Source organism: Leptodactylus fuscus, chromosome 4, assembly GCF_031893055.1.
Source record: "Leptodactylus fuscus isolate aLepFus1 chromosome 4, aLepFus1.hap2, whole genome shotgun sequence".
NCBI lineage: Eukaryota > Metazoa > Chordata > Amphibia > Anura > Leptodactylidae > Leptodactylus > Leptodactylus fuscus.
In genome coordinates, this window is record NC_134268.1 from 31,219,517 (window position 1) to 31,234,003 (window position 14,487).

At 46.2% G+C, this 14,487-nt stretch overlaps 1 protein-coding gene across 1 annotated transcript; it reads left to right on the top strand.

The window, feature by feature from the left end:
• Positions 1-1,234: 1,234 nt before the first annotated feature.
• KLF10 (KLF transcription factor 10) lies at positions 1,235-8,047 on the top strand. Its single transcript, XM_075270148.1, has 4 exons — positions 1,235-1,321; positions 3,717-3,947; positions 4,096-4,915; positions 5,366-8,047. Exons 2-4 carry the CDS (start codon positions 3,717-3,719, stop codon positions 5,623-5,625), a joined length of 1,311 nt encoding a protein of 436 aa, XP_075126249.1. The 5' UTR covers positions 1,235-1,321; the 3' UTR covers positions 5,626-8,047.
• The last annotated feature ends 6,440 nt before the right edge of the window (positions 8,048-14,487 follow it).

Below are 14,487 nucleotides of genomic sequence, written 5' to 3' on the forward strand. Positions count from 1 at the left end.
CCTAGAGGGGGGCCCTGATACTGTGTGGGTACATTAATATGGCCCCATGTCTGTTACCTAGAGGGGGGCCCTGATACTGTGTGGGTACATTAATATGGCCCCATGTCTGTTACCTAGAGGGGGCCCTGATACTGTGTGGGTACACTAATATGGCCCCATGGCTGTTACTTAGAGGGGGCTCTGATACTGTGTGGGTACACTAATATGGCACCATGGCTGTTACTTAGAGGGGGCTCTATTACTGTGTGGGTACACTAATATGGCCCCATGGCTGTGTGATACCTAGAGGGGGCTCTATTACTATGTGGGTACACTAATATGGCCCCATGGCTGAGTGTTACCTAGAGGGGGGCCCTGATACTGTGTGGGTACACTAATATGGCCCCATGGCTGAGTGTTACCTAGAGGGGGGCCCTGATACTGTGTGGGTACACTAATATGGCACCATGGCTGTGTGTTACCTAGAGGGGGGCCCTGATACTGTGTGGGTACACTAATATGGCACCATGGCTGTGTGTTACCTAGAGGGGGGCCCTGATACTGTGTGGGTACATTAATATGGCCCCATGTCTGTTACCTAGAGGGGGCCCTGATACTGTGTGGGTACACTAATATGGCCCCATGGCTGTTACTTAGAGGGGGCTCTGATACTGTGTGGGTACACTAATATGGCACCATGGCTGTTACTTAGAGGGGGCTCTGATACTGTGTGGGTACACTAATATGGCACCATGGCAGTCTGTTACTTAGAGGGGACTCTGATACTATGTGGGTGGCACACAGACAGCAGGGACGGACAGTCCACTCTAGGTGATCCCCTGCAGGGGCACTGCTCCTCCAGACCATCCATATCTCCAAATGTAAAGCCTTGCTGTCCCCTGAGAACAAAGGCTGCAGGGCAGACATGACATATCTAGTCCTTGCTCTGCACTTTGTGGGGCTACCAGGTGTGTGGGGGGGGAAATGAAATGAGGATTGAGACGTGACCATTAGTCACGCAGCCTCCAGCCCCGGTCCCTCCTCCTCCTCCTCCTCCCGCTGGATGACTGGTGAGGATGCCGAGGATGCTGCATCACTATGGGACTTCCCGGGCTGGACCACGCACTGACTACAGCACGACCACGCCGCTTAGCAGCAGCTGATCACGTGCGATCAGGCTCCTGATTGGCTGCCGCCTTACACACCTTTGCCGCTGATTGGCTGAGGCTTCCCCCGCCCGGGTCTACGTTGTGGTGGCTGCAGTAGTATGTGAATGGAGCAGCTGTAGAGCCGAGTATAGAGGAGCGCAGAGCACTGACACTGAGCGGCCGAGTCCTGGCAGGTAAGTCCCTGCTGCTAGCCCGAGCTACTGCTCACTGCTCCCTCACACACCCTGCGACCCAACCGGCCGATCCTTCACAAGGTTACAGCCCAAATTCTGAATCGCTCAGATGTAGTTACAGGGTTTGCTGAGACTTGTAGTCCTCACATACAAACTCCTGGATGACAAGGCTCTGTTCACATTTGCAGATAATGATGTCTTTGTCACCTCACTGTGGCATCAAAAACCTGTACATGTGAATACACCCCAACCATGAGCGTCTTTGCTGATAGTCCTGGACCATGGTGGGAAGGATCTGGGTAATGAGCTGTCACCTCCAGGGCATGCTGGGAGTTGTAGTGTCACAGCCTGTCAGCTAGTAAGGTGCTGACTTCTGTAAGTTATTATGGGATGTCTGCTACTGGATCTGTACTTGGTAAACTTCAGGGCCTGCTGGGAGTTGTAGTGTCTCAGCCACAGGTTGCAGAGGGATTGTTTTGCAAGGTTTTGGGGGTGTATTATGGGATGTCTACTCTTCTATGAAGTGACTTGTCGTGCCTGGGATGGGTCTGGGCTATGTGTTGCCTTCACAGCCTGCTGGGAGTTGTAGTGCCTTAGCAACAGGTTGCAGTGTAATAGGAGGTGTATTTTCTTTATTTTGCAAGGTTTGGGGGTGTATTATGGGATGCCTGCTGGTGTATGATGTCACTTACAGTGCCTGGGATGGGTCTTGTGTCGCCTGCAGAATCTGCTGGGAGTTGTAGTGTCTCAGCCACAGGTTGCAGAGTAATAGGAGGTGTATTTTCTTTATTTTGCAAGCCTTTGGAGGGGTATTATGGGATGCCTGCTGGTCTAGTAGTGCATGGGATGGGTCTAGGTAGGGATTTGTTGCCTTCAGAGCCTGCTGGGAGTTGTAGTACCTCAGCCATAGGTCACAGAGTAATAGGAGGCGTGTCTTCCTTGTTTTGCAAGCCTTTGGAGGGCTATTATGGGATGCCTGCTGGTATAGTGTGACTTGTAGTGTATGGGATGGGTCTGGGGAGTGTTGTGTCGCCTTCAGAGCCTGCTGGGAGTTGTAGTACCACAGACACTCCACAGACACACATTCTGATACACTGTGTCATTTATTTATAGGCTGGGGGCCGGTGTGAGGTGTTGTCCGCCTCAGACATGGCTGGTAATGGAGCCCACGACACCTCATACACTTTATCTGGCCGTGTTACCTCAGGAGCGCCCTCCTTACCTGTAATAACGCCTGCTCGCCCCCGCCGCTGTGTTGTTATACATGTACATAGAGCGGGGGCGCGCCCTGCTAGAAACTGGGTGAAAGGTGAGCGAGCTCCGGGGCTCAGAAGTTCACGCTTCCTGAGGGTTGTAAGGCAGCAGCTGATCACGCTTCCTTCACGTGCACGCCCCACAGGCCGCCGGCCAATCGCAGCGCAGCCTAGTAGGCTTTTCTAGCCAATGGGCGTCGCCAAGGGCGCTGATTGGCTGCGGCGCACAGCACTGCTGTGTTTGTGTAACTGGAGGGGTGAGAGGCGGGAGTGAGGCGTGTGAGAGAACAACACAAAGGCTGACATGAAGTCACTGGGTGTAATGAGTCTCTGCCGCACAGGCACATGACTAGTCCTGGCAGGAGTCCCACTGGGGTGGGGGTAAAGGTTATACCAAACTGATAGAATAATAACCTAATGTGGACCCAAACCAGGAATACTACGTATACACTATGGCTGCCTATAGAAACACATACAAGTGGTGGCAAAGCCCTGCACAGGTATACCCAGCCTGCCCTACTAAAACACAATGTGGGGGGTCATCAGATCCCCTGCACCACTAATAGTCATAAAATGGTTACCAGTTGTAACTAAAGCAATAGCAAGTGGCGTTTTTGCACTCTTCCGATAGGGGGCGTGATCACGAGCCGCGCCAGATACTTTATCATCTACGTCCGTGGAAAGATGGTGTAAATTATTCCTAGGCAATAGGCCTCCCCTAACTCATCACGAATGAAGTGCATCCTCGGCAGGAGTAGGAGACTTAAAGACCGCCATACAATATGGCGGTATTGATGATGTCCCCCAATTAATAAAGCCAAAGAGGTTTTCCTAAGGGTGTAGAACAGGGGTAGGGAACGTACGGCTCTCCAGCTGTTGCAAAACTACAACTCCCAGCATGCATACTTGCTCTGCTGTTCTTGGAACTCCCATGGAAGTGAATGGAGCATGCTGGGAGTTGTAGTTTCACAACAGCTGGAGATCCAAAGGTTCCCTATCCCTGGTGTAGAAGAAGTTTTTGGTGCAGGTCAAACATGTTTTGCAGAAATGTGTTTCATCTATAACATCAGGATACAGAATAACTTTTCTTGCCTTCATATTAAAGCCATTGTAAAGTAACAAGTAAATATTTCCTTTTGTAGATGAGCAAAATGGAAGTTCTTGGAAATCGTCCATACGGGAGCGCCCCCTGGAAATCCGCTTCAGAGAAGGGTGACTTTGAAGCCGTGGAGGCTCTTATGTACATGAGCAACCGCTGGAAGCCAGAGTCCAAAAGTTACACAGATCTGAGACCAATTACCCCGGCGTCTGACCTCTCGGAGGGTGAAGATAGCCTGATGACAGCCGAGTTCAGCAGCGGCATGCCAGCCTTTGTAAGTGTGCCCTGATTTGTTTATTTGCAGAAATGTTACTGTGCAACCTTGCGACAATATCTAGCTCTGACTCCTCCTTAATTTGGTAATTGCCAATGCAGATTTCCATCATTGAATTAATATTTTACCATTTCTTTTGTCTTTACAGTGCCTGACCCCGCCATACAGCCCTTCTGAATTTGAAATGTCACATTCCCCTGGCATCAACACCGTGTATCCAGCACCAACCATTGAGAAAATCAGGTCTGCAAATGGTACGATCCATAGTAATTCAGGCCTGGCCCAGCCTAAAGCCCAAGTGACCAGCGTCATCCGCCATACTGCCGACGCTCAGCTCTACAATCAACATACGGTTTTGCCAAAGAATTGTGAACGTCCTATTGGAAACAGCAACATCCAGCAGAGTTGTTCACCCGGCCTACTGGTACCAACATGTGAAAACCTGAGGTGTGAACAGATCAAGACTGAAACCCAGACAGCACCCGCTGTCCTGCCTGTACATATTGCCAAAGCAAGTTCTGATGCTTGCGTTATTCCAATGCAAATCCCATCCCCGCCCCTGCTAGTTTCCACGCCATTACCTGCAAATGCCATGTCACAGGTGCCAGTCTTGTGTCAAATGGTTCCCTTCTCTTCCAACAATTCCATGGTGACAACAGTAGTCGCAAACACTCCAGCACAGTCCCCAGCGGTCATGCAGCCTGTGTTTTACATGGGAACGCAAGTGCCAAAAGGAGCAGTGATGTTTGTCATGCCCCAGCCTGTAGTGCAAAGTACAAAGACTGTTGTGTCCAATGGTCATCGACTATCACCAATTGCACCCGCACCGGGCGTTGCACCATCTGAAGGAAAGGTCCCATCGCACCTCGATACTTCTCGAATTAGAAGTCATATTTGCAGCCAGCCTGGGTGTGGCAAGACTTATTTCAAGAGCTCCCATTTGAAGGCACACATGAGAACGCATACAGGTAAGATGCCAGCCTCAGGTGTTATTAGTCTATGCAAGTGGATGGGTGCTCAAAAGTCAGTAGGCAGTTTGTTCATTATAATGGTCACCGCAGCGCAGTGTGTTTAAGGAAACCAGAATTAGTATCCGGCAGATATTTTGGATACTTTATATACTGACGACTACTATAATAAATGGGTTGTCCAATCTGAAACCCCCCCCCCCCTTCCCCATTCAATAGGGTGTTATTGCTGGTGGAAGTTGGAAGCAGCAGCGGCCACTGCAGGAGATATGTGGTATTACATATCTGTACCTAGAATGTGGTCGCACTGAGTCCTCCAGAGTAGGAGCTTCTCTTTGTAGAATATAGTTAATGCTCCCTACAGGGGTGTATAAGCAGTGATTATCAAGATAGAAGAACACTTTCTGACATGACTTAATTTATATATTTTCTTCTTTTATCTGTTTACAGGAGAAAAACCCTTCAGCTGTAGTTGGGAAGGTTGTGAAAGAAAGTTTGCACGCTCAGATGAACTGTCTCGGCACCGCCGAACACACACAGGAGAGAAGAAGTTTGCATGTCCAAAGTGCGACCGCCGGTTCATGCGCAGCGATCACCTGACCAAGCACACGCGGCGCCACCTATCAACGAAAAAGCTCCCCACTTGGCAAATGGAAGTGAGCAAACTAAGTGACATCGCCGTGCCGCAGGCCTCAGCTCCTGTCCAGTGAAGATACCCGCAGAGCTTACATCTCTCGGGTAAAAAGTGGTCATGGTGCCAACCATGATGAGAGATCACGTCCTCTCCATTATGGATGTGAGTCTGGTTCGAACCATCTTTCTGAGAAGGAAATGTGGTCCGTGAAGGAACGGTAGCTAATACAGACAGACTTTGACGAAGACTCGGGGTTCTTCTATTTGTATTTTGTTCTGCATTATTGAACTATGTCAAGTGCAGATAGTTATGTGTAGAGCTATCAAGTACACGATGAGACCAGGACGATATGAGGTGTGAATATTTTCACTGCGTACAATGTTGCGTCAGCTGGTTAGAGGACTGGTTTGTCGTCCTCTGACATAACACGGGGCTATGTAAAGCCCGTCCTAAATAGTAACCAGTGCCTGATTTACTAACACATCTAGTTGATATGTATCGGATATACTCTGAACAGTTGAATTGCTAACCATTAAGACGCTTCTCATAGGTATCAATAGAGACAGTAGTGGTGACAACACAAAGGGTATTTCTTCTCGACGTGTTAACGTTAGACTCAGGAATGACACAGATTTTGGGAGATCTCCGGTTTACCGAAAAAGAAGATACAGGATATTCAGTTTTAAAGGAGAGATCCATTTTTATTTTTTGATTGTGTTTGCAAAGTTTCGCTCCTTAGGTTGTGCAGGAATAGGATCTGTATCTGTCGGTGATCTTTAACATTACTTTCACCCCCTGCCATGGGTATCTTGATGCCATTCCATATGGAAATGTTTGCACTTTGTTAAAGATACCGTAGGCTTTTTTGGTGGGGCGGATGAAGTCGTATGGAAGGTTGACAGGTCTAGTTAGGGACGCCTTTGGACCTGTCTGCATTTATTTTGTAGAATAGTTCATTGTAACAGGGGATTGTTCGGGGTTAGATAAAAGGCTCTGACTTTATACATAGATTCTTGACCTTGTGCTGTGTTTGGTATTGCAGCTCAGCCTCATTGACTTGCATAGGGCTGCGGTGCAATACCTCACATAGGGCAGAAGGACAAGAGTGGCGCTGTTTCACAACGGGGAGTAAAGCAGACCTATTAATCCTAATCCTGGACATCCACTATAAAATAAATATATATATATATACATTTAATATTATGGCATACAAAATGTGAATTTTCCTACAAATTTTAAAGGTTGAGTTTATCTCTTCTGTTTTGCGCTCTGTTTCTATACAACAATTCCCTTATGTGTTTTTTATGCGCTCACATGAGACTGGAGATTCGTACGACACTCGCATGTCTTAAATAACATGGGTGAACAAATTACTGTGACTTTAGGAGCCAATAAGAGCAAATCACTAGCCAAACAATAAGCGTTTAGACATGAAAATGGCCCAAAAAGTTAGTGGGCAGTGAATACTTCTACTGCATCCTTATTTAGAACCCTGCATTGTGCCATTCCTCTGTTATTCCTACTAGAAATGTATGAATGCATTGGGTGTTACCAACGAGCGTGTCCCTACATACGCCGCCAATGACAGCACAAATTGGACACTGACTGTGTAGAGAAACGCCCCCAACGGGTAACACCCAATTGTCAATTTAATTATAAATTTCCAGGAAGAATAACAGAGGAACCGAAAAACACAGTTCTTAGAAAGGCGCTCCAGAAATGGGAAATACAGGAATTTACTAAAAAAGGAGGATTGACAAGTTTTCTGCAAGAAAAAAACCCCATCCTCAATGTGTGACTGCGAGTATAAAGTAGGGCAGACTAGAGTTATCTGCATATATGTATTCTGAGGAAATACGTGTATGCACAAATATATATTTACTTATTATGGCTGACAACATAGCTTTATGTCAGTATTTATGGTTCTGACATCCTATGGGGTAGAGGTAAAATCTCCAACCCCCTCCTCAATGTTTACTGAATCCAGTACTACTTACTTTGATGTACTACGGTAAGAGAAGAAGCTGCAGGTTTCAGTTTTGCTTAAAGTGCATCTTTATTTTTTACTTGTTAATTATTATTTTTTTCTTCTTTGAACTGCACTTCGGTCACAAATGTCTAAAGATGAGGACAGAGAACTTGTGGCTATAGCTTTATGGAGCTCTACCATGTAATATTGTGTATTATATAATATAATATTGCCATTCTACATGTTAATGTGTACCTGGTGCCTATACATCATGGCTGACTACAAAGGTATGCGTCTGATGAGCCGTATACCTACGTCCAATATGGCCGCCACCAATCGCAATAGACATCAGGTACAATGGATATCGCTCAGCTATTACACTCTCCAGCTTTAATTCTTCATTCTCGGCATTGGTGTATGCACAGACCAGAAGGGACATTGTTGTGACCATTTCATGTTTTTGCACAGTATTTCATATGTTGTACTTTATATACTTTAAAAAAATAAAGATCAATTTTTTTTTTTATCATTGGCGAGTTGCTCTTATTATTTGCACGTCCTACATGGAAACATGAAGTTTCACAATGTCTACAGTGGCCTGCGAGAGACCGTTACGGGGAATAGCCGATTGTGGCAAAATGGGAGTGGCCCTTTTGCCAGAGGCGTGGCTGATATAAAGGGGTGTGGCTAAATATATTCAGACCACACCTCTATTTGTTTAGTTGGAAGCAGGGCGTTGGAGTTGGACCTAGTCCTGTAAAGATGAATCCCATATATTATTGCCTATGCTGCTGACCCCATACATTGTTCAGACCTCCGTATCTGTGCTGTTGCCAATGACCATGGTCCTCTTTATCCACTTTTCATCAGTCACCCAGGATTGCCTCATGACTACCAAATGGAGCACAGGAAGGAGCGACTATATACAAAAATGCTGCAATATGATATCACGAAGACTAATGTACAATGCGAGCAAGTATAGTGTGCCATAATTCCTTTCTACAGCATAGTACTGATGATGTCCAGCAAAGGTAATGGAGTCTCTATGGCTGCATAGACACCTGACCTGCTATCTGGAGCATTGACTAAAACAACAACCTCCTTTATGATGCAATTTGGGTTTTTTCAGTCTACCATACCTACCTATAAAAGCCATATGACGGTGCTAAGGCCCTCTGTTCACTGACTCGTTCATTACTATCAGCCTACGGACATGACCGTGTATTACACAGATCCGTGTGCCTGGGGCCACAAAACTCAGGACAGGTCCTATTCCTATACCGCAGCGCCTGTTCGTTGAATGGATGACACCGTGCACCGTAACCTAAGGGTTAGGCCTCCTGCCTTCCTTGTGCATTGGCTCTGCTGATGTCGGCCATTAGCATGTAGTTCTGCCATAGTTGGACTGTGCCAATGCTGCCGCGCCTACAGGCAAGATGGCGGAAGGACAATAGATGATGGAGTAGGCATTACTGATAACATATGCTTTGCTGTGTATCGCATGAACGTGAGCTGGGATAGGATGTTATGTAAGAGCCAACTAAGCTTGAAATGCATCCGTTGCATTAGGGTATGCTCACACAGCAGAAACAGAAGAGGCCCTTCCGATGTCCCGTGAGTTTTTTTCTGCTTCAATCTCTGCCTTTTATTGAAAACAATGGGAAGTAGAATCGGGGTGGAATTTGGCATTGAGTCGGAATCCACCTGAAAATCAGCACAAAATTCCGCTGTGTGCACAAAGCTTAATAAAGGGCTAGATTAAAAGGGATCCTATCTTTCAAACACATTTTTTTTTCTGAGTAACATGTCGGAATAAACTTAAGAAAAGCTATTCTTCTCCTACCTTTCATTGTCTTGTCCGCGCCACCGTTCCGTAGGAATCACATTTTTTGTCGGTATGCAAAAGAGTTCTCTCGCAGCACTAGGGGCGTGTCCCACTGCTCAAATAGCACTGGGGGCGTCCCCAATGCTGTCAGGGAACTCTCCAGCGACTCTTCCATCTTCGTCAGCAACATCCTCTTCATCCTCTTCTTCCGGCACATGTTTCAGACTTATAGGCCTCAGGCAGAGCAGACTGCGCATGCCCACAGGCCACAAGAAAATGGCCGCTTACACAGTATTGTAAGCAGCCATTTTCTCGTTTCTCTGTTTCCATAAGAAGGCGAGCCATATCCCGATCTCTGAATAACATGGGGATTCATTTCCGTTTCTCCTTGATATATGTAGATCCCTATTTCCAGAAAGGGTCTCTCACTTTAGATGAGCTGCCCTGTAAGAACACACAGTTCCCACATGATACGTGAGCCATGTACACATCGTCTGGACAATCTCTACCCGTCATGAGTAGACGAGCGCGATGACACCGCATATTGTACAACGCAGTGCAAAGCCTCCAATGCACAAAACATCCTAATAAAAAGATACACATTGCAATCAAACATTGCGCAAAGTCTGAATACAAACCAATTCATTGTCAAACGTAAACCCGAAGACAAACAAATAGCAGAACATTACTCACAACTAGGTCAGATAACGTCCGAGTACTAAAATATAGCCTAAAAATAGCCTTAAAGGGAGTCTACCACCTTCCCCCAAGCATATTCAGCTGCTACCACCTTATTACAGTGCTAAACACCATAACTTTGTTATATATAACACTTTTGTAGATATGGAGACAGTTGGTGCACTGGGGGCGGAGCTTCAGCTTCCTAGAGCACTGATCTTAGCACTCAGACCTCTACCATTCCCTGCCTGCACCACCCCATACAGTGAGAGTCGATCCTTCCACCGCTAGGATATCACCCATCCTAAGTGAGCAGCAAGAGAAGTGTTCCCAGGACTGAAGGCCCGCCCCCAGTGCACCAACTGCCTCATTTGCATATGAGATCAAAGGTATTTTTCTCCACATCCACAAAAGTGACCTATATAACAAAGGTATGATGTGTATTATCAGTGTAATGTGCTCTGTAACAAGGTGGTGGTAGTTGGACATGCTTGGGAGAAGAGGCAGACTCCCTTTAAAATAACAGATGAGTGAAATAAAAATAAAGAAATGCAAGGTGAACCCCGCAAACACCACTACCATTATATTGGGGGGTCTTTTCAGATCCCAAGTATAATGATCAGAGGGCTAGGAGAGGTGAGGGAACATAATAAACACTGTTACTTACCTCTCCTGCGATCCGGAAAGCTTCGGGCCTACTTGGTGACGTCTCAGATGTCATGTGGGCTGGGCTAGCGTCCTTTTGCTTCATGACGCAGGCCCAGCTCAAGTGACGTCTCTTCCATCATTGAAGATGGCCAACATCAGTGGGGAGTGCACCGGAACCCAGGAGAGGTAAGTAACAGTGTTTTTTATGTTTGTATCCTCCCTGGGGTCTCTGATTATTATACTCTGGGGTCTGAAAAGACCATAGAGTATAATAATTGTTCATGGATGGTCAAAAATGGAGCATAATAGTGTGTGCAGGGGCCACTATAGGAAATAATACTGTGTGCAGGGGCCACTATGGGGCATAATACTATGTGCAGGGGCCACTATGGGGGATAATACTGTGTGCAGGGGCCACTATGGGACATAATACTGTGTGCAGGGGCCACTATGGGGGATAATACTGTGTGCAGGGGCCACTATGGGGAATAATACTGTGTGCAGGGGCCACTATGGGGGATAATACTGTGTGCAGGGGCCACTATGGGGAATAATACTGTGTGCAGGGGACACTATGGGGGATAATACTGTGTGCAGGGGCCACTATGGGGGGTAATACTGTGTGCAGGGGCCACTATGGGGAATAATACTGTGTGCAGGGGCCACTGTGGGGGATAATACTGTGTGCAGGGGCCACTATGGGGCATAATACTGTGTGCAGGGGCCACTATGGGGCATAATACTGTGTGCAGGGGACACTATGGGGGATAATACTGTGTGCAGGGGCCACTATGGGACATAATACTGTGTGAAGGGGCCACTATGGGGCATAATACTGTGTGCAGGGGCCACTATGGGGGATAATACTGTGTGCAGGGACCACTATGGGGCATAATACTGTGTGCAGGTCAGGGAAGAGGGGCCCATGTCAAATGTTCGCCTTTGGGCCCCACATTCCCAGTTATGCCATTGTCTGCAGTACTTTAGATCGTGCTGCTGTAAAATGACTTGTTTTCTAATCTAGTGGACTCTGCAGACTATAAGCAGAACGGAAGTGGCCATGAAATCTCCGATGACCTCTCGTCCACTATATCCTGCTTCCTGCCATGCATCAATCTCCTTGCAGTCATTGACTTCTCATGAAGGAAGGGAACATGAAGAGCTGTCAGTGTGAGATAGAACAGAAGGATGGCTCACCGCATCCAATAAATGAGGCTTTTTGCATTTATTTAACCATTGAGGCGCTGGGCAAGTCTTAAATAACTTGTGCTCCAATATTGGTTTTGCATTCGGTGCCATGCTATTGTACAAAAAGGGTGAATCATAAAATCTTAAGGCCTTATACATACAAGTACTGAACCTGCACATGGAGTATACAATCCGCGCATTCTGAACGTAAAACTCGTTCAGAATGAGCGCGTAAAAACCAGCTCTCATTGACTTGAATGGGTGCCGGCATACGAGCGCTACCCATTGAAATCAATGGGAGGCTTTTTTCCCTATTGCTTTCAATGTGATACACGCATATGCCGGCACCCATTCAAGTCAATGGGAGCTGGTTTTTACGCGCTCATTCTGAACGAGTTTTACGTTCAGAATGCGCGGATTGTATACTCCGTGTGAAGGCTGGGGTCTCTATGTACTGTACATGATTCCATATGAATCAATACATAATTCTAATCTAGGTGAAACTCTTCAGTACTATAGATTTACTGCAGATATATATACAGTCCTATGAAAAAGTTTGGGCACCCCTATTAATCTTAATCATTTTTAGTTCTAAATATTTTGGTATTTGCAGCAGCCATTTCAGTTTGATATATCTAATAACTGATGGACACTAATATTTCAGGATTGAAATGAGGTTTATTGTACTAACAGAAAATGTGCAATATGCATTAAACCAAAATTTGACCGGTGCAAAAGTATGGGCACCTCAACAGAAAAGTGACATTAATATTTAGTAGATCCTCCTTTTGCAAAGATAACAGCCTCTAGTCGCTTCCTGTAGCTTTTAATCAGTTCCTGGATCCTGGATAAAGGTATTTTGGACAAACAATTCAAGTTCAGTTAAGTTAGATGGTCGCCGAGCATGGACAGCCCGCTTCAAATCATCCCACAGATGTTCAATGATATTCAGGTCTGGGGACTGGGATGGCCATTCCAGAACATTGTCATTGTTCCTCTGCATGAATGCCTGAGGATTTGGAGCGGTGTTTTGGATCATTGGAAATATCCATCCCCGGCGTAACTTCAACTTCGTCACTGATTCTTGAACATTATTCTCAAGAATCTGCTGATACTGAGTGGAATCCATGCGACTCTCAACTTTAACAAGATTCCCGATGCCGGCATTGGCCACACAGCCCCAAAGCATGATGGAACCTCCACCAAATTTTACAGTGGGTAGCATGTGTTTTTCTTGGAATGCTGTTTCTTTTTGGACGCCATGCATAACGCCTTTTTTTATAACCAAACAACTCAATTTTTGTTTCCAAAATGAAGCTGCCTTGTCCAAATGTGCTTTCCCCCTACGCCAAACAGCAGCACAAGATGGGGTATTCCTGCCCCTGTGTGCTGTTAGGACAGGTGGAACTTTTAATTAGCTAACAGTTTTTCCCCCCTATAAGAGGCCAGAGCGACCTCCTCCCCCCTGTGTTTTTTTCTGTCCTGTGCGACTGGACAGGTGGAGGAGGCTGTGGCCTCCTCTATGGTTTAGAATAAGGTTAGATCCTTTCTTCTCTTTCCCTTCTTTCTGAGTGAAAGATCTAGGTTTATACTGCAGTCTTTTGTCTTACCTGCCTTGTGCAGGTTACTGACTTTTTCAGCTGCAGTTCATTTACTGCCCTGCAGTAAGGTAAGCCGTGTCCTCTTTCAGCTTTCCCTCTGTGTTCACTGCAGAGCCTAAAAGCACTAATTTCTATTTGCTATGGGCACTCTGTCAACTTCACAATATCGAAGTCGATTCACCGCCATTATGGTAAGATCCAACCAAATTTTTGTATTTCTTGCGGTTTTTCAATGTGCATTTAATTCCTAAGCGGGGACTATATGCTGTGAACCTAAAAGAAGGGTTCATATACCTATGTACTATCATTACTTATTAGGTGCATATTTGCTTATTGCTCACATGATGGTGGATGCTCTAAGGCAATTTGTTGTAAGGTTATGCATGTCTGCACTGCTGTCAGTACGGGGTCCTCCAGCTAGGAGCCCTTCATTTATTGTTGTCATCTCCTGGGTGAAGGAGTACATGCAGATTTCTGGTAAGGTTCCCTCTCCCAGTTTTCATAAGAGGTCTTACTTAGAAATAGAAGCCCTAGTGGCTCAAGCTGTAGGGTTACAGACTTGTATGCCTGAATCCACAGTATCCTGGGTTCAATCCCAGTTGCACTTTGCATTTGTGATATAAAAAAAAAAAAAGAAGTTAATAAGGTACTTGTGGTTCTCATGGTCCATTCACATGGAGAAAGTCTCTAAACTTCATGCTGGACTCTGTCTGCTTGAAAATCTCCCTCCTCTAGGTGGGAAAAGATCATATCAGCAGTGCATTATTTATAGGTAATACAGCGGGTTTCCATCCTAACTGCCAAAGGTTACTGGATCTTATGTCAGGGTCTGCAGTTGCAGTCCCTTGGGCCATATAGCGCATGCGGCCTGCAGAAGGTAAGTCTGAGGCCTGGAATCACAACCCGTGGGGCCTGGAGGGGCTTCATTTTAAGGGCTGGATGTCCATGTCCAGATAGTCTGGACCCTGTTGACCACAGAGACAGCCCTCTCCGGTAGAGAGCGCATCTACCGGAGATTCCCATACGGGC